This window comes from Acyrthosiphon pisum, chromosome A2 (genome assembly GCF_005508785.2).
Source record: "Acyrthosiphon pisum isolate AL4f chromosome A2, pea_aphid_22Mar2018_4r6ur, whole genome shotgun sequence".
Lineage (NCBI taxonomy): Eukaryota > Metazoa > Arthropoda > Insecta > Hemiptera > Aphididae > Acyrthosiphon > Acyrthosiphon pisum.
In genome coordinates, this window is record NC_042495.1 from 107,136,009 (window position 1) to 107,156,515 (window position 20,507).

Genomic DNA, 20,507 nt, shown 5'->3' on the forward strand with positions numbered 1-20,507 from the left:
TGCACTGTCGAGAAAATTAAAGCCAACAGTAAAAACCCCATAGATTGATATTAGAAATCATAACATAATATCTTAAAAGGTTTCTTTTTTTGTGGACATTAATAACTACTTAATGATCAAAATCGTAGATAATAGAAGAATTATTATCTATGATCTAAATAAATAGGGTATGATTTCAAAATAACTTAATGATGTCATTTTTTTATTACTGACTAGAATAATTCATTATTTATCAAATGTCCATATTTCCCGTTGTCCAAAATTCTTTATTATACCGTAAAATAATATTTCTTTTCGTTGTTCATTTTGTAATAAAACAATTTCAAGCTTGGGTGGAGCCCATTTATACAACTATAATACACAAACGTAATTCTGTAATAATATTGTGTTTAATGTTTAAATGTAATTCAGTCATGCAGTTATGCAGGTTGCTGGTATAATATTTTATATTTTCATACGAAATAGAAGTGCACTTATGGTCTTCAATCATTAAGGTTAAAGTAATATTATTATTTAATAAGTTACTGTAGGAACCTATAATATCGATCAATTGGCCATTTTAGTTATAATTTATCTTATGTAACCCATATTATAATTATTAAAAATCGAATTGCGTTAATGAAAAATAATATAAAACTATAAAATGTTTTATACATTTATCTGCCAACTATAAGGTCAAACTTTAGTGTGGCGATCTGCAGTAGTGCAGTAGTGCAGTAATGCAGTATATCATAAAGATTAAGGCTAAGGTCACTGGAGTAGCCAGAATATTTAAAAGGGGAGATGCTATCACATAGACAATTTATGAAACTGGTTCAGAATAATAAATTTAATATATTTTTATAGAAATATAAATTATTTTTTAATAATGTAGAAGAAAAACAACATATTATTAGTTATTACTCAATATTGTATTTTAATATGTTTGTAAGTAGGTACCAAAAAAAAGTAAAATAATTCATAATATTTTATCGAGAGATTTAATTTAATGTGTACACCTTGTTCCGTCCATGTCGGCTTAATAAGGCATAATAAATATTAATATATAATTATTTATCTAAAAAAACATAAAGCGGCGCACGCGTACGAAAATTACGCGGGCTCGATGATAAACAAACGCACGTGGGACTCGAAAACGATTACGACGACAATAACAACAACAAAAACATTTGGCAGGTTTTGAGACGTCGTGTATATAGTATTGGAGTAGTTCCTAGTTTGGTATCAGGACGTACGTGTTATAGGCATTAACCAGAATGCAGCTGATGCATTGCGGCTGCCGCAGCAGCTGCTGCTCCCGTGGTTCCGTCCCGCCATTTATTATTTTTCCCCCTTCGCCCGGCGATAACGATAACAATAACAAATAACACCAAAATAATAAAAGGCTTCGGCGGCGGTGCATAATGCAGCAGCAGCCAGCAACCGCCAACCCCCCGAAAAGCGAGCACGGAGCAACAGCTGCCGTCATCATCGTCGGCGTTTTCCCGCGCAATTACCTTTGCGCGACAACAATCACCCGGCCGTTTGCGTTGGAGTGTTGGACACACTGCGCGCCGCAGTGTCGCCGGACCGCTGTCACGTGACCCACACCGGCCAATCTGGTGGCTTGGCGCCCTACGTGCCGCACACTTCTCGGCTCTTCTTGATATTATTTTAACAATATTACAATTATCTCGACGACTCGACCGCCGGATGACTCACGCGCGCGCCCTAGCCCGCCAGTCAAGTTTTTATCGCTAGTTTCGAGTTTTTCGCTCCTTTTAATTTTTTACATTCGCGCAATCGCGTCAAAACCCGTCCGGAGCCGACGGGCTTCTTCGTTTCTGCCTTCTTCAACACTGTTCGTTTCGTTTTTCCGTTGTTATTGCGTCGTTTCCACGGCGACCTGCCTGTGTAAACCGTCGTCGTCAGTCAATTCGCTTTCGAAATTGGTGCTTTTTTTTTTTCCGTGGTGAAAGTGTTTTTTTTTTTTTATTAAATCATTCGTTTCTCACATCCGTCAGACCATAGTATCGACGATCGAAAATGTCCTCACAGTCATGTAAGTACACAAACTACGATTTTAAATTCATTATTAATCCTGGAATATTAGGTAGGTAGGTAGGTCCTCCTCCTCTGACTGTGGTGCTTAGAATAAAAAGATTTTATTTGAGGAAGATTTCATTATTGTGAACGGATTACACAGTTTTTAGATTCGTGTTTTTCGTATCTATCACGTATAATTTTGGTCCTGTTTAATACTTACGGTGGTCTATTTAGAGACTGATCATGTTGAAACTTAATTTGGTAAATTTTCACAATATCAAATTAACCCATATTGGTAGGTGTATCATATTCTATACAATAATTCGGTTAATACCTATCAAGTACAACCTTTAAACATTAATTTTAATTTTAATTTTTTTGAATATAATTAATTTAAAACGTCATGGAATTACGAGTGGAATTATCTTTGATATGCCTAACATTTTATCTAATAGATCTAAGGATCGGTACTTTTAACTTCAATCAATTTCAATCTTTAATTAATGTTAGGTAATAATTATATTTAATTTGTATTTGAAAATCATAGGGAATTCCGCTAATCATTATTTAAATTAATCATTTCTATTTTCATAGCCAGATTTGTTTATTTTTAGTGCAAAACTTTTTTTACTAAAATAAGTAGGTACCTATGTTTATTTCGAGGTATATTTTAATACCGATCAGTACAAATAGGTAGCTACATATTTTTTATTCGCTTACAGGAAAAATAGTTAAAAAAACTACATGGTTCTTGTTGTAGGTAGGTAGTTATAATAGTGTAATACTAAATATTTGATTTGTCAATTGTCATTTATTTTATGTTAAATATGTTTAAAATAATGGTTTTTTTTATTAATTTCACATTTTAATTAAGTATATTTTTATATTTTTTTTCAGGTCTTGTGTAACTCAAGACAGTGTATTACAATGTTCAATTTGTATGTTGACAAATTATACTTGAAGAAAAATTCAAATTTATTTGACCAAACATGGACGGCGTGGACGTACAACGATTGTTCAGCCCAGTTACATTGTTACCTAGACGTTTAAATTTCAGTGACTCTGATGAACCTTGTCTTATTACTGCCAACGTTCACGAGTCTCCTAAAACACCACCTAACCATGTACAATATATTCCACCCATGACACCTGCCAGTCGTAAACATCGACCTACGATCCCATTAAGGTTTGCTGAGCATTTAGCTTCACCTTCAAAAGCGGATTCACCTCAAAAAGATGAATTATCATATTCACCCCCCATAAAGAGGATTCGTGTTCTTAAACTGGAAGAAGGTATATTGGATCGATCCCAATCTTCTTTAAAATCTAAATTATGTGAAAATAAGAATTCATGTCAATTACTCAATGAATCAACAATATCTAAACCTAAACAATTTAGCATAAACCCATTCTCTCCTGCAGCAACTGACCTACGGTTAAAATGGACAAATAACAATAACAATAATAATAATAATGAATCATCAACACTTGACAACTGGTCTAAAGATTTAACAAATGTTGAGCTAACTGATCTTGAAGTATCCAGGTATTTTAAAGAATTCAAAGTAGAAGATCTAATTGGAAAAGGAGATTTTGGTGAGGTTTATAAATGTATTAATATGCTAGAAGGAATGCCATATGCTATTAAAAAAACACTTAAAAAAGTAGTTGGAACTAGACGAGAAAATTATGCCCGTAAAGAGGTTTATGCTAATGCTGCATTATTTAGTCATCCAAATATAGTTGCTTATCATTCTGCATGGAATGAGAGTAATTCAGTCTTTATACAACTAGAATATTGCGATGGTGGAAATCTAGATGAAATGATATTTACAAAGCACCACAATTTCAATGACGCTGCCATCGAGCGTCTATTATCTCATTTATCAAGTGGCCTTCATTACATGCATATGTCAAAAATGGTACATTTAGACATAAAACCTGCAAATATCATGATAAGTCATTCTAAGTTCCTGAAAATAGATGAAGATAAAGTTGATAGAGATATAATTTACAAAATTGGTGATCTCGGCCACGTAGCACATGCAGACAATTTAAGTGATGTGGAAGATGGAGATGGCCGATATTTACCTAAAGAAATGTTAAGTGGAAAATACGATAGTTCAACAATAATGAAAGTTGATATATTTTCATTAGGAATGACTGTATATGAAGCCATTTCAGCTTTAAGATTGCCAAGTGATGGACCAGAATGGCATTTTTTAAGAGATGGATTTGTACCGGATATAGAAGATTTTGGATTAAGTTTACTTATAGCAAATATGATTGATCCAAATCCTCTCAATCGGCCAAATGCTATTGATGTATACAAGAATGTTACATTAAAAATGTCAGAGTTAGCCGAGATCTCCACTTTACAATTTAAAAGGGAATACTTAGCCAGTTGTACAGAAACACGATCTACTCAATGTACCCCAACTAATAGAACTTCCACTACCTCTAAACGAGTCCCGATGGCTTTAAGCACATGGCATAAGAGGCGTCTGGTTGGACAAAAATCTAAGCGTTACTATTCATTTTGAAAGTACAATATTGTAACTTACTTAACTCTGTTTTTTCTATATTTAGATAGTAACTTGAACTCTGTGATGATAATTATAGTTTTTTTTTTTATAAAGGGTCTCAAATTATTTTTTTATAAAAAGTTTGTGAATTTTTTTTATTGTATACGTTTTATGAAAGTATGTGATTTTTCTATAGTTACGCTAGTTATAAATAACATATGTTATTTGCGGCATGATAAATATTTCTTCGTCACAGGCTGTGATACAGCACTCTTTAATATTATGATTTATGTTTTTATTATTTTTGCGTAGTGTGCATATAAAAAGAAGTTGTAATATTGTCATTATACTTCTAAAATTCATTTCGGCCTGGAATAAATATTATTTAAAATTCTATAATTACAAAATTGTTAAAGTCCTTTAAGTACAAAAAAAAAAGGAAAATATATCATTTAAATCTTTAACTTTAAGTTTACTTCATGAATAACAAAATATTATTAATTTTTAAACCTTCTCTTAAGCAATTAATATAACAACTAGTCCTGTGTAACCTATACAGCATTAGATACATTATATTTTGATATTAAATAATTAAAATGTAATGTATATGTTATGTTTATATTTTATCATATAAAAAATATTCCTAACTTAATTTCTTTTTTTATATAATAGTTTTAGTTTTTGTAATTTTAATAATTTTTAATAATATACTGGCCGAAATGACTTTTAATGTATAATATTAAGTTCTTGGTATTATTATTATTATAATTTTTTTTTTTGTTAGTAAAAATGTTTTTAGTTTTATTATTATATAATATGTTGAATAATAATATAATCTGTTTTATACCTATTTTAATAACATTTTTTTTATAAAACTGTCACTTAAATAATATTTTAAATTATGCCCATACTAAAAAAAAATTGAAAAAAAAAACTTGAAAATACATTATGGATAGTTTACTTTATTTATGTCTTTAAGTTTTATTTATGTTTTTACATTAAGTTTTAAACCGTAATAATTAAGATTATTTTCTCTTCGATGCCAACAATAATGCTAGCGTAAATACTATGAAAATATTAATAACTTGTAATTTATTATTATTGTTAATACCTAAATACAATCGTTTTAATACGTTTAAGTTTATGTTAAATTGTCTGTTTATTATGCATTATAATTTATTAGTTAAACAAAGTTACTGAACTGTTAAAAAATACCTATGTTCATATTTAATGTTAAGATATTTGTGTGTAACAAATAACAATTGATGTTATTGTATTTAATTAAAAATAAACAATCAACACTAATATTTTCATTTTTTTTTATTTTAGATTAGGTTTAGTTAGAATAATAATTTTAATTTATGAGGAATCGGGTTCTCATTATAATTTATTATTTTAATTTACATTTTTGGCACAGACACTATCAACGTAACTTAATAGCATGAACATTGATTCTATACCTATTTATGTACTTATAAGGAAATTGGCGATTGCCAGTAAAAAATGTGATTTTTTAAAAAAAAATAATAAGTACATAATTTCTTTAGCGTATCTTGAATCATACATATTACACCTAATAATGCATTCATTAAGAGCATAGTTAGTTTTCTCTTCTTATTAACAATTTATTTTGCTATTTTATGGTCTTTTAACTTTTATCCAATCATAGCACACTACATAGCCCCTATCTGAAATACACTGATCTAATAACAAACCTTGTCCCGATTTATTTTGTGCAAAACAGAAGTTTTATCAGATAGGTACAGTACTTAAAATCTTATCCAAAATTATTTCATTCGTTCTCTAACTTTTTTCCCGGGGATTTTTTCCTAGATTTCTATTTTGATGAGAACAAACAGTCGCCTACTTAATTTTGGGCTAGCAGGATTAATACGTAAGGATAAAATTAAAAATTGATGAACAACAATAATAACTAATTGGTCAACTGAAATATGAATAGAATTCAATTACAACCATTTAATTATTACTGTAGGCATGTTATAAAGAATATTTTAATGAATTTAAATCGTTTGTGTTATTATGAATTCGACGAGATCAAGGAACAAAACTAATTACTAATTGTTGTGAAATGCGAATTTTAAACTGTGATTGCTGATTTGTGAATGGTGAATCTTGACCACGATTAAAGATATATCTTTAATCGTGATCTTGATTTAAATTGATTTAAGTATTGTAACTATTCAGCTTTCAAAGTGGGACATGACACGTAAATCCGTTGCTCATAAATCATAGCCGACTCATAGGTATATTACCTTTAATCATGATTCATAAGTCCATGACTCTTGATTTTTAATCATGATTCACGAATGAAGATAGTTCATGAGATCGTCGACTGTTATCAATTATCATTTGTTTTGATTCTCGTACTGTTATCACAGAGTCGGATACACCGTCCTAACACGAGTCTTGACTAATAAATTCTTGATTTTCAATATTATACAATTTAGGTAGGTACCCTATTGGCTATTATATTGTTTTAAATCGTCTCTACTTCTTAGTTCTTACCGACACAGTGTACTTAGCCGGTTCTTTAGTGTAGATTCTGACTTAGTGTAGGATTACAAATTAATTAATTAAAAATTATACTACGTTAATCGTTATTGCTATCATTAGTTTTATACATTAAAATCAATGTTATTATTTACAAATAATAGCATGTAAAGTAATTTTATTGTTAAAACTTTTGAAGTTGACATTTTGAATTCGGAACTCCTCGGAAAGACAAGTAAGATAAACAATTGTTTTTATTTCCCATCTCATTCTGAATAACAGTTTCATTTGTGAATTTTATATTATTTTTTTTATTAATTTTTATAAGAAATTTAAAGAAATAGAGTTCAAGCCGCAGTATTCGACATGAATCCTACTTTGTCTATCAAGTGCATACCATATATTAACAGTTCAAAACGTAATGGTATTCGTGGCGTTTATTGTCTAACTCAGCGTTTCAAATCAGATGATGATAATAGTTCAAAAAAGAACCAATTAGCTATTGACAAACTAAATAATCTACTGAAAACGATGAAAAAGGGGAATGACGTTGAAATGCCTCCTCATGAATCTAAACCTATCGAATTGGCGAAACCTAGACAACTGGCAAGAAAATCGGAACAAAATAAACAAAATATTGATGATTCTAAGCAGAATAAGCCATTAGGTGAAAAATTATCTGATGCAGCCACCGAAGTTGCCCAATCAATTGGAGGTGACACCAATAAAACTAAATCGGATTTATTGAATTTGCTGAGAATTTACAACAATGAACCTAATGATTCTTCTGAAAAAAAGGTGAAATCTTCTGTTCAGTTAGATGATCTACTATCTGGAATGAAAATTGATCGTTCCCAATCAAAAAAGTCTGTAGAGTTTAGTGCTGTTGATAGAGCCCAACGAATAAGAGAATTGCTAGGTCATAGTTCAGGTGACCATCAAAGAACTAAAAAATACAGAAAGCCAATGGATAATTATATGCCAATTAATTTATTTAGCAGTGAACCTCTTGGTATATTTAAAAACTTTGATACAAAAAAAGATTTTCCAACATTGCCTACTTGGGATAGATTACATGAAAAGAGCTTACAAACAGCAGTAACACATCCACCAAAAAATATTTACGAACAAATGATTATTTGGACGGAACAAGGAAAATTGTGGAAATTTCCTATTAACAACGAACAAGGTATGGACGATGAAAACAATGTGTTTTTTGCTGAACATGTGTTTTTAGAACCACTAATTGATGAATGGTGCCCAAAAAAGGGACCAATCAGACATTTTATGGAATTGGTGTGCGTTGGCTTGTCAAAAAATCCATTCCTGTCTGTTGAAGAAAAAAAAGATCACCTCAATTGGTTCAGGCAGTATTTCTATGAGAAAAATCAATTATTGAGTGAAGTTGGTGCATTTGAAATTAAGTCATTACCAGAAAATGTTAAGGAATATTATAAACCTACAATTCCAGATGAATAAAATAAATTAATAAATTACTGTAGTGTAGAACATAATATTATAAATAGTTAATAAACTATTTTACAATATACGTTTTGTTTTATTATTTAAATAGGCTAATTTTTATTATAATAAATGTAAGAAAATCATAGATTTAGTTAGGATCTGTTACTGTTGCATAATTTTGTCATGTTTGTGAGGGGGAGGATGGAAACATTTACCAAAAAAAAATTTGGTTCATATGAAAACCTCTCAGTCCAATCATTGTGATCTGTATTCTGTATAATATGAGTGGGGTACATGTATAAATTAATGCATTCTTAAAAAATAACTAATAATTAATAAATAATAAAAAATAAATAATTGCATAGTATTTAATAAATGTACTTTTTTTAGTAGATTCATGTCTTGCATAGACGTAAAATACTCAAAATTTCAATCTTCAAAAGGTAATAACCTTGGAACTAAGTCCGACCAACAAACTTTGATTGCATCATTGTACTTAACTCATTGAAATATACATATTACCAATAGGTTTTCGAAAAAATTCGAGCTAAACTGCATTATTTCAATATATTTGTGCAATATTCAATTTGCAATAGTGATTAGTGTGTATTATGAATTAATATTATCTTAGTTACAGCTACCATAGGGAATTTGGGTTTTTATTTGTTGTTTCTGTTAAATATACCTACTATATTAGTGCCAATAAATAATAAGTATATAAAAATGGTGCTCCAGTTAAAGTCATGGGGTAATACCCCCTCCCCCCCCAAGCACCAAGCAAGAAATATGCATCTGGTTTTCTAATGATGTTTTTTAACTATTAATGTGGTATATTTCTATGGTTTTTGCTTTCTAGTAGAAAACTATAACTATAGTAGAAAATTAAAACTAATTACTAAGACGTTACAGTTGGTATTCAGGGTCAAAAGAAGAAAGTCCTCTAAGAGGAAATTCTGGAGCGGCAAACGTCTTGCAGAACGAACGCCAACGTTTGAAACGTTGAAAACGTAGAAATTCGCGAGCGCTTGGTTTAGTGCGGTATTTTGTTTAACCGTGGTCGTGGTGTAGGACTTAAAAAAAAATTAATCGTGATAAGTCGTGAATTGTGATAACGATAACGGCAATAGTATAAACAAAAACAACCACGGTTCTGGTTACTAGAACGAGACAGCCAAACGCTAGAACATGGCGTTTGCAATGTTTGCAAACGTTTACAGCTTCGTTTAGGCATAGAACAATATAAACAATAAATGGTTATATTGAAATTCGCTGTTCCGACAGACCGCCGCGGACCACGCGTAAGTAGCTACCATAATATTATAATTACACGCGTGCGCATCGGGATAATGAACCATGTAAATAATATGGTCCAAACATCCCGGTGCATTATTTTAAATTTTTCACACCGGTTTAGTCTAGCAAATTTCTACAATAAGTTAACGTAGACTTGAAGCTTGAAATGTTAACGGTTGGCATAATGAGTCGTGAACATTGTTGGTCACACTGATCCAGTCATAGTTTATTTTTCCGTTACCATGGTACAGTCCGGTGGTACCATAGAACCGGACGTGGTACACCCGCCACCATGATTTAACCATGAAATTGTATATTTTATGTCTGTGGAAATATCTTAAAACGTGCTCACCATTAATAGGTGAGAGGTGAGAGACAAAAGCATGAACTAAGGGGTTCATGGACAAAAGTGAGAAATGGTAGACAAATCAATACTGGGAGCGTTGTCGACCCCTACCGTACTGGCGGTTAGGCGGGTCCCTACGTGGAGTCGGGTGATTGTATGAATTTTCTCGTGGTATTTTCCCGACATTTCGCATAAATTTTGCTCTAGTGAAGTGAAGTGTATTTGAATCACGATATACTAAAGATATACTCCTGTATAATATTATCTTTAATCGTGGTATAAGGTATTAAGGTCAGCAGTCAGCTATGCTGCTTACCACGATTTAAGATATTATCTTAAATCGTGCTGCTTACAAATTTATCTGATATGATAGTTATTAGTGATAAGATTTTTATATCTGTGGTAATGACCATTATAAAATTAAATCTATACATCCCCATCGGAAGGTACAAATTGTTTCCACCAGATCGCGTTTTGTTAATCCGCTTCCCCAATCTATGTTTTGTGGTAGTGGATATGGTGGTACACTTGCTGGCTGCTGCTTGAGTGGTTGATGCCTTGCTTGATAGTCGATACCAATCCCAATTCCCATACTCTTTTTACTACAGCCAGAGTACGTTACGGTAAAGGGTGCTGAGTGAAAGTTGAAGTTCTGACTATTTTACAGATTGAGTTACCTTAATAATTATTATTAATACATTTATGTATTAGCCATTGGCCATTGCCCATAAGTTGTCAATTAAACATAATGCCAAATTTGTGAATGGAAATTTGTTGACTCTGATGTCCATAGTCTTCTGTTCAACATTAATCGTCAGAAATTTCATTTCAGTTATCACCATACTCAACGACCTGTATAAAAGTGAGTATTCGTCTATTCATGTCTATATAGGTTTAAATAATTTCAAGAATCGATGTTGTGAAACGCTTGATCACTTGTTGAGTCATTGTCAGTCACAAAAATTGTAAACAAATATGCTCATTACTTTTCTTCGATCCCAAAAGCGATGACACTTATAAATATTGTATTTATATAATTTAAACTAAGATCAATATCAATGCGGATGGTCTATTTCATATATACTGTAACATTTGATATATTGTAGCCAAGGGTGTATACATATGTATTATTATATTATTATTATTACAACAGTAATCTGTAAGCTAAAATTCTTGTTATCCATGGTATGCACTATTTTCAATTTAAATTGTTGGTTTATAATGTCAAAAATATGAATTATGAAATTAAGTGTATATGCACTAATAATTAATTATTTTATTGCTTATGATTATTAAAAAAAACACCGTATACATTAGTTAATATTAAAAATCATTCTGTATGTTTTATTCGTAATGTACCTATTAATTTAATTTTGCTTGTAAATAAGTAATGATTTATTTTATTGGATAAGGTACCTTGTCAATAAGTTAACTGAAGACAATTCATGAATTTGTTGAAAAAATGTTATTGAGTTTTTCCAATTGGTATTTTCCTTTTCAAAAATATACACATGGCTTTAGACTTTTAGACACTTTTAGACCTATTCCAATTGTATCACTAAAGAGGACACGCTACACCTGCATGCATTGTCTCTGACATACAAATGTACAACATAGCGAAAACTGTTTTGCCTGGACAACTATGCTCCCTTTGTATTTATAGTAAAATTACCTAAATTCCACAACACATAAGGAAGATCTTTATCTGTGTTGTAGCTTTTTTGTGTTTTTGATAGCACTTACCAATAATTTTTAATAATTTAACAAAAAAAAAAAAATGATGTTTTCAAACTGATAACTTTAATTGTATTCACATTATCTAAATAATAAAAACGCTATGACACAGACAAATTTCTTCCCTATGCGCTGTGGAATTTTGGTGATTCTACTATAAATACAGAGGGAACATAGTTATCCCGCACAAATCAGTTCTTGTGCATTTGTAAGACGGATACAACACATGCGGGTGTAGCGTCCTCTTAAGTTTATCAACATGTTTAATAAATAATTTAACTTATTGTCTGTTTTTTTTTTCCAGCTGCTGTAATTTTGCTGCCCACTATTCATTTCAAATTATCCTTTATGTTAAATTTGTGTTATGGGTTTCTTCAATTCATTAAGGAACATAAAAAAATGGTTCACTGACAAGGCTGGATTTTCTGGACATAAAGGGCCAACAAAACGTAAACATGAAGAATGTGAACCTATAAACAATAAAAGAGTACGCATGGATGATAGCCTGGTAGAAATTGTTGAAATCAGCGATGAATCACTATCTGAAACCGATGAGGTGGAAATCACTGAACCTGGGCCATCCACTGTACCACTCAGAGCTAGTCCACCTGTTATGCTCATTGAAGGTAGACAACATGCAAGGAGAACTATGTCACCAGTTAGGACAATAGATCTAAATGAAAGTAATGATGAGGATGTCAGTATGAAATTTATTCGATCATATAGTTTATCGAATCCACAACTTGCAAGTAACCGGAATTCTAGTACCAAGGGCATCCGAGGAGAAAGATCTTCAATTGGAGGTAAAAAATGTTATATATATGAATTTTCTATTATTTTATAATTAATAGCATTTTAATCCACAGGAACAAAACAATTAAGTTTGAGTATGGAAGGTGGATTTTCAGCATTAAAAATTAATGACACATCAAATAACACTGACCCAAATAAATCATTTGCAATGGTTTTAAAACATTATGTGGCGCCAAAACCAGAAGCTAACATTTTATTAGATTCTAGTTCTAGATCGCCAATGAGTAATCACAAAGAAAATATTTTAAATCAATCTAAATTATCTCAAATATCTGGTAAAGAAAATTTAGACATTCCTGAATTAAGTCTTCATAAGAATAGAATCATCAAGAAAGAGTTGTTTTATGAACGTATATTAAGAAAGTTTAAGGAGAAACAAGAAGCTGCCATTTTAACTTCTGCTACAACAACCCAACAAAAATCACCCGACGATATTTTTCAAGAAAAATTAGAATTGATGAAAAAAGAATTAGACAAAATTGAACCACAAAAGAAAAATGAAGTTTTTCCTGGTTATTCTAAAGAAATAGCTGAATCGATTGCACATCAAATGTCTAATTCGCTAAATGAGTACATTATTCCAGGGAAAACTATTAAAATAATGGATTTAAAAACTATTTATGTACCTACTGCTTGGTTAAATGATGAAGTTATAAATCATTATTTGGGTTTGATTTGTGCCCGTGATCCAATTAACATTCACACATTTGATACATTCTTTTATACTAAATTATCGTAAGTTATATAATTAATAATTTACTAATATTTAACTTGTTTTTTACTTATACATTAATTATTTGTATAGATCACAAGGATATCAATCTGTTCGTCGGTGGTCAAGAAAAAAAGATATATTTGCATGTAAAAAAATGATCACTCCTATTCACCTGGGTAACCATTGGTGTCTTATATGTGTAAACTTTATTGAAAAAACCGTAAAATATTACGATAGTTTGGGCGGTAAAAATCCTAAATGTTTAAATATAATATTTGATTATCTAAAACAAGAGTACAAGAATAAGAAGAATGAAGAATTTGACTGTAGTGGATGGCAAATAATGGAAGCTGAGGATTGTCCAAAACAAAAAAATGGTTATGATTGCGGGGTATTTACTTGTGTCAATGCAGAGTACCTATCTCGTGATGCAAAACTGGATTTTGTACAAGATGATATGCCTAAATTAAGGAATAGGATATGTTATGAGATCTTAAACGATCGTTTATGCTATTAAAATTAAACTAAATCATTTGTTTCCTATAATATTGAGTTAATTTTATTCTTTTATTTCAAACTCTATAGAGTATTACATAATATGTTAGTGAATATAATTAAGATTGACAAGAGGAATAACATTCCTTAATCGTCTAATTAGATTTCATAATTTTAATAAAAATTTTAATAAAATTTTATCCTAAATATGAAAAAATAATATTTGTTACTGTATTTATGTGTGTAATTATACATTAAAACAATTATACCATGAAATTGAACTTACTTCCTATTATGTAGGACAATTTAACTGAATAAAATTAAAAATACTGTTCATGAATCTTTTAAATTAAAGTTAAAATTATTACTTTAGGCATACAATTCATTAATTTGAAGGCTGAATAATTCATTTGATAATATAAAGTAGTGTTAATATTGTATTTAAATAATATTATGATTTGGTATATTATGTTTAAGATCTTATTTTCATTTCAGTACATTATCTTAACATTCTAGCTATGCAGAATTTTTTTATTATTTGAATGTTAATACATAAAATACATCTATTTATTGAATACAATTTATCTATTTTCATACATTAATTAAACAATATTTCACTAAAGTATTTGGTATGTTCATCAAATTGTTTTTATCTTTATCATACATTCAAGATTGTTTAAATTGTATTTTAAGTAAGTTTTACGCTATAATTATGAAATAGTACAGGATTTAAAAAATTTCATAAACAGTAAATAGGTAATTTAAATACATTTATTATTTATACTTCACAATTTTATTTCATAATATACGTACAGATTGTCTTTTTTAATATGTTGTTGACTATATAAATTGGTATTGTGTTAATTATATTTATTCTTAAAACAATTGAATTATTAATAGGTATTGTTATATAATGTATTGTAGCTTTTCTCAATATTATTTTATACAAGTTCCCAGTAAAAACGTATTAATTTTTTTATATAATTTTGTAAGTTATTATTTTATTATTATAAATACAATTGACTTGTTTTATTTATAAGTATAATGAAAAAATATTCTGGATTTACGGTCAATTGTTTAATTAATTTTCACCTATCACCAACTTATGAGGAACTTTATATTACATTTTAAATTTTTAACAGCAAAAATTATTTTATCGACAATATTTTTTTAAAAAAACTATTTAATAAAAATCGAAGTTTTATCATCGTTAGCACTCCAATTTATTTCAGTATTTTACTAATCATTTATAATTATAAATCATTGCGGTTTATTGGTTCGGGGTTTTTTTCGATATCAAATATCGACAACTGTTCACGAATTCACGATTAAAACTGTATATTGTGTGAATGCATGTTTCAGTGTTTCAGTTCTTGTCGAAACATTAAAGGAGGGAGCACAAACACAAACAATTTTTTTTTTAATGTTATACTATTGTAGCTATTGCTATACTGGGTGATTCTTTTATCAAACAACACTCATTATTTCAAAAAGCGTAAATTTTTTTTGTAAATATTTTTTTACATAGTTTCAAGTCACTTATAAAACAACGTTTTTCTTAAAAAAATTATATTTTTGAATATTTTTTATCCTTATAATTTTTTAAGTTTTTTAAATGATTTTATTCTTTAAAATACCTATTTTAATACCTAAATTCTTAAACATATATTAATTACCTATTACATATTTACAATAGATACATAAAATATATCACAACGTTGCCATGCATACTGATACAACAATATCCAATATACAACAATTAAATGCAATATAATATCTATTCATATCGCCGGTGGAAAGGCCAAGTGATGTAACCCTCAAAAACCAAATTTTACAGGGGACACTTAAACAATAATAACTTTTTTTCAAATTAATCTTTTTGTATTAATTTTTCTTACTATAAGACTTTATATCTTATAATTCTATGTGTGAATTGAATTAAAAGAAGGCACATTTTATTCATAATGTAATCACTTACCAAAGTAGAGGTATTAGTGGGTTAACTGAAGTGGCCGGCTACCATAAAAGTCATTGTGGGTTACTTCATATGGCATTAACGGATATCTGTGGGTTACACTAATTTGCCAAAATAATAAATAGTATCCAAATAACGTAACCATCAATAACGTAAATACTAAAGTAATTTAACTAACAAAAATATTGTATTTTTTTTAACAATTTATTATAAGTAATAACAATTAACAGTATTATAACAATTTTAATAGTTAATTCCTAAGAGTATAATTTAGTATACATTATAGGTAAGTGAAATAACTATAGGTATTTAAATATAAAAATTTTTTAGTAAAAACTGGTATAAAATAAAAATGCCTTATTTTATAATAATTATAGAAAAAAAAAATATTACCTTATAATAATTAAAAAAAATAGTTAAATTTTTTTCAAATACAAGTCCATTTTAATAAGAAATAATATTGCATTTCTTTAACAATTTATCATAATAACAGTATTATAACAATGTACAAATAACAAAGTATTAATATAAACAAATTAATAAAATTAACTGAAATAAAAATATTACCTTAAAATAATTAAAAATAAAATAGTTAAGATTTTTTCAAATACAAGTCCATTTTAATAAAAAAATAATATTGCAGTTCTTTAACAATTTTCCATAATAACAGTATTATAACAACGTTATAACAATGTACAAATAACAAAGTAATATAAACAAATAAATGAAATTAACTTTTTAGGATCCATTTTTTTTAATACCTACTATAGAATTAATACAATTTGACTAGAAAATAGAGATCATTTAGTCCTGAAGTAGGTATCTCTCTAACGTTTCATCTTCTTCATCTGTTTCACCTAGATCATCAGGAACTGTTTCTTTTTTATTCATTGACAAAAACTCTTGTTGATATCTAGTGGGAATCACACCATCGTGACAAAGCTTTTCTAAATCTTTATGCTTAGCTGTTGATATGGGAAGTTTTTTTCTGTATAAAGTATGTAATTGTGAATTTTCAAAGCCTACATAATTGTGTGCTTTAATCACAATGCAATCATACACATCACTATTAATATTAGCAATATTGTCATACATTTGGTCATGATTAAACTCAAGTTTGTTTTGTAAAATTTCAACTTCTGTACTTTCATTAATACTAGTGTTGTGAACCGGATGAGAGACACTGTTGATGGGCTTCAAAGTCGAACTAATAACTCTTATTCATATTTATTTTCCTTTCGGTTTTTACACTATCTTTGAACCTACAGTCCCTAGCGTAATGCCCGTATTTTCCGCATACATGACAATTGCCTTTATTAAACTTTTGAGTGCCCCCTCTATCTCGGAAGTTACTACTCTTTTGTTTTACTTCATTTGGGGTTGTATTTTTGTCTTCTATAATTGCAATTTGAATAGCCTGTTCCAATGTGGAGGGATGTTTACTTTTTACCATTAATTTAATTCTATTAGATATCCCTTCCAAAAATACCAATAAGGCCTGTTCCCTTATATTATTTTGTACAGCTAATGCGTCGCTTGCATTTTTACCTTGTGTGCTACCTTCCAATACGGCCTGCACTAAATTACGTATTCTATTAACGTATTCTATTAATGTTTCTTTATATCGCTGCTTCGCGCTAAACAATTCGGTTTGTAGATACGCTGCATTTGTGGGTCTATCATATGTAGTTTTCAATAATGTTTTTAACATAGCCCAACTAGTTATATTTTCGTATTTTATTACCTCGTAAGCTAAGCCCTTTATTCGATTAAGGATTGTCCCTAACATTATGTCCTGATTAGCCACTGGAGTTATATCTATCACTAACTCACATGCATTTATAAAAAATACTAATTTTTCATCTATACCCCCACTAAACTCGGGTACCAATCGTATTACGTGCTCTACAGTTTTATCTATAGTAACTGTATGATTTACACTTGTATTATCGCTCGACGCGTTGCTATTAGTACCTGTCATGCTAACGGGTGATCCTAATACAATACCAAGTATATTACTTTCAGAAAAGTCTATTTCAAAACTATCGTCTAACGTTACGTTTAAACTATTACAATGTCGATTCGGGCTTTGTGACATAAGACTATGCTTATCAACTATTGTACATTACTAAGTTGTTTGTATTTGACTTCGTTGCTCCCAAACGCCTTCCGATTGACTGCAGATGTTCTGAATGATCCTTGAGAAGTTGATCAGGTTTCCCTTGAATGATTCGGGTCGGAATCTTCGTCGTGTTGATACGATGTATGTGAAGATCCCTGGTTTCGGCACCAAAATTTGTTCCTGTTGTGAACCGGATGAGAGGCACTGTTGATAGGCTTCGAAGTCGAACAAATAACTCTTATTCGAATTGATTATAATATAAGTTTATTAAATATAAAACATAAATCAATTAAGAATAGTTTCAAATTATTGAAACGGTACAATTTAAGACATAAATAATCAGCATGGATACCGTCAACTAGTAGCCTGCTAACTATAGAGTGATGAGCCTTTCGTTAGGGTCCCTGTTATATAGGTGCGTTAGTATAAGGAAAAAGGTACCTACACGTACATCCTTGCTACGTGTAGCCTTGCTTTTTTATATAACAAATATCATACTTTCCTCATACCTATTACGTTGTCTTTTGGATAATAATTACTGCTGCCCATCACGTATCGGACACATGCCGAACTGCGTGTGGCCTTATACACTGTAGTATTTGCAACACTAGGAATTGTAGACAACCAATTTTTCACGTAGATCATCCGATTATTATCATCATCATCATTAATTATAATATTATTATCTACTACGTTAAACCAAATGGGCTCGCTTTTTTTTTTCGGTGGTAGGTTCTTGAATGTAACTGATCATTCTCATAACGCTGTTTCTTTGCATGGTAAATATTAGGTACTAAATAACAGGTAATGTAATATACTTAAATAAGAAAATAACTACAAACTACAAAGAAACAGAAACGCAGAATATATTTTAATTACAATTAGTATGATTTGCGAAATGCGAATGTGTTATTGTGATTTGTGATTATCAAAATGATAACACTCTGTAGTGGTGGCGGTAAAATTCTTTTGTCTTGGCGGTGCCGCCGTGGTGACTGGTGGCGGTAAAATTGTGTCTGCCTTCACACAATGTGTGATAAACCCAGTGCGGTAACAACAATAATAATGCTATAATCAATTATATTAATTTTATTACGACCATGGTTGTTTATTTAAACCATGATTGCAACGACAAACACGGTTTCACATTTCATATTTGGTTGGGTTACGTTATTTGGCTGGTAAAAATGTGATATTTGGCTTAATTACTGAGGCTTACGTCGATGCAATAAATATGAATATACGTTGAAATGTACTGATTTTGATAGACTGAGAAAGAAAAATTTAATAAAATTAAAAAAATGAAAGGTTACATGATCCATCATGACTACATCTTCAAACGGTAAAGATGAAGTAACCAGCTATCATTTTTTTATTTTATTATTTTTTTCTTTTGGTGGTGTAAAAATAAAAATGCGGTTAAGCTATATGAACTTATTACCCATTGTTCTTACTATGATCATATACCAGCTGTAGCAGATCAGGTAGCAGCGACAAAGTCTGTTAGTTCGCAACTAGGGAGAAAGAGGAACTTTCGATTAAATACCTACTTACTTAGTTAATATTTAATCAGTGTTTTGAAGTTTTTAAACACAAATAAAATAAATACAACGACATATTTAACTATAGAAAATGTAATCAATATAAAATATAAAACCAATGGATATAGATAATAGATAGATAGGTCATAGCGGTAAATTAGTTACAACTTACATTATTATTATGTCTATACATTTATACGTATACGTCCTTAATTGGCTGAACCTTACTATGGACTGAAATACTAAATGACAAAACAATCTTTATTATTGTTTTTTTTTTTTTTATATATAATATTTGTAAGTAGGTTGTTAGTTGCTATTATACATCATTATGACTTATTATATGTTACGCTCTGTATGGTATAACATTTTCAAAGTGTTTAAAAAGATTACTTTGCCTGGCTTATATTTATATGACTGCAGTGGCATAGCCAGGATTAGAAAATGATGGAATGATGGGGGGAGGTTAAGTATAAATTAAACCAAGTTTATTACAGTTTTCGTATATAAATAATACATTTATTAGGGGGGATAATGTCAATGGCAGGGGGCCGGGATTAAACACCCAAACCCCCCTGGCTACGCCAGTACGCCACTGTCTAAGAGTAGATACAGCTTAGTTAGTAAGTACGAGAAAATTGGTCAGATTCCGGGTCAGAACAATACGCAATTGCAATAAATAAACATAGGTACTGATAAAATAAGCCATGATGTAATGCCACTCTCGATGTTAATATACTACAGGTATTTTAAAGAATAAAATCATTTATAGTATAATTGTATATATTTATAAATATGATATAAAAATGATTATTTTCTCAATTTATTGCGGGAAGGAGTTCTACAACAATTCTTGAAAGTCAAAGGGAAAAAATATTTTTATAATCTTAAAATTGAAATTGAAATAAACTAATGTTATAAAATGTATAATAAAAATGCAAAAAGAAA

At 29.8% G+C, this 20,507-nt stretch overlaps 3 protein-coding genes across 4 annotated transcripts; all 3 read left to right on the forward strand.

Annotated features, from left to right (window-relative positions):
* Nucleotides 1-1,660: 1,660 nt before the first annotated feature.
* Nucleotides 1,661-5,095, forward strand: LOC100161136 (wee1-like protein kinase). The gene is made up of 2 exons (XM_001947482.5): nucleotides 1,661-2,041; nucleotides 2,923-5,095. Exon 2 carries the CDS (start codon nucleotides 3,015-3,017, stop codon nucleotides 4,566-4,568), a length of 1,554 nt encoding a protein of 517 aa, XP_001947517.1. The 5' UTR covers nucleotides 1,661-2,041; nucleotides 2,923-3,014; the 3' UTR covers nucleotides 4,569-5,095.
* Nucleotides 5,096-6,942: 1,847 nt separating this feature from the next.
* On the forward strand, nucleotides 6,943-8,608 carry LOC100160446 (28S ribosomal protein S31, mitochondrial). Its single transcript, XM_001950597.5, has 2 exons — nucleotides 6,943-7,296; nucleotides 7,390-8,608. Exon 2 carries the CDS (start codon nucleotides 7,428-7,430, stop codon nucleotides 8,538-8,540), a length of 1,113 nt encoding a protein of 370 aa, XP_001950632.1. The 5' UTR covers nucleotides 6,943-7,296; nucleotides 7,390-7,427; the 3' UTR covers nucleotides 8,541-8,608.
* A 1,020-nt stretch (nucleotides 8,609-9,628) lies between these two features.
* Nucleotides 9,629-14,059, forward strand: LOC100165249 (sentrin-specific protease 1). 2 transcript variants are annotated; one of them, XM_001947383.5, is made up of 4 exons: nucleotides 9,629-9,823; nucleotides 12,203-12,701; nucleotides 12,765-13,446; nucleotides 13,517-14,059. In XM_001947383.5, the coding sequence occupies exons 2-4, from the start codon at nucleotides 12,263-12,265 to the stop codon at nucleotides 13,941-13,943; spliced, it is 1,548 nt and encodes a 515-aa protein (XP_001947418.1). In that variant the 5' UTR covers nucleotides 9,629-9,823; nucleotides 12,203-12,262; the 3' UTR covers nucleotides 13,944-14,059. The 2 variants fall into 2 exon arrangements, with proteins under 2 accessions (XP_001947418.1, XP_003245636.1); XM_003245588.4 differs by lacking the exon at nucleotides 9,629-9,823 and adding an exon at nucleotides 10,590-11,026.
* Nucleotides 14,060-20,507: the final 6,448 nt, after the last annotated feature.

Excerpts from the sequence above, each read along its gene's own strand:
- LOC100161136 (XM_001947482.5), top strand. The coding sequence starts at position 3,015 with ATGGACGGCGTGGACGTACAACGATTGTTCAGCCCAGTTACATTGTTA.
- LOC100160446 (XM_001950597.5), top strand. The coding sequence starts at position 7,428 with ATGAATCCTACTTTGTCTATCAAGTGCATACCATATATTAACAGTTCA.
- LOC100165249 (XM_001947383.5), top strand. The coding sequence starts at position 12,263 with ATGGGTTTCTTCAATTCATTAAGGAACATAAAAAAATGGTTCACTGAC. Across the intron at positions 12,702-12,764 it reads AGAAAGATCTTCAATTGGAG|GAACAAAACAATTAAGTTTG; the intron begins GTAAAAAATGTT and ends TTTAATCCACAG. Across the intron at positions 13,447-13,516 it reads TTCTTTTATACTAAATTATC|ATCACAAGGATATCAATCTG; the intron begins GTAAGTTATATA and ends TTATTTGTATAG.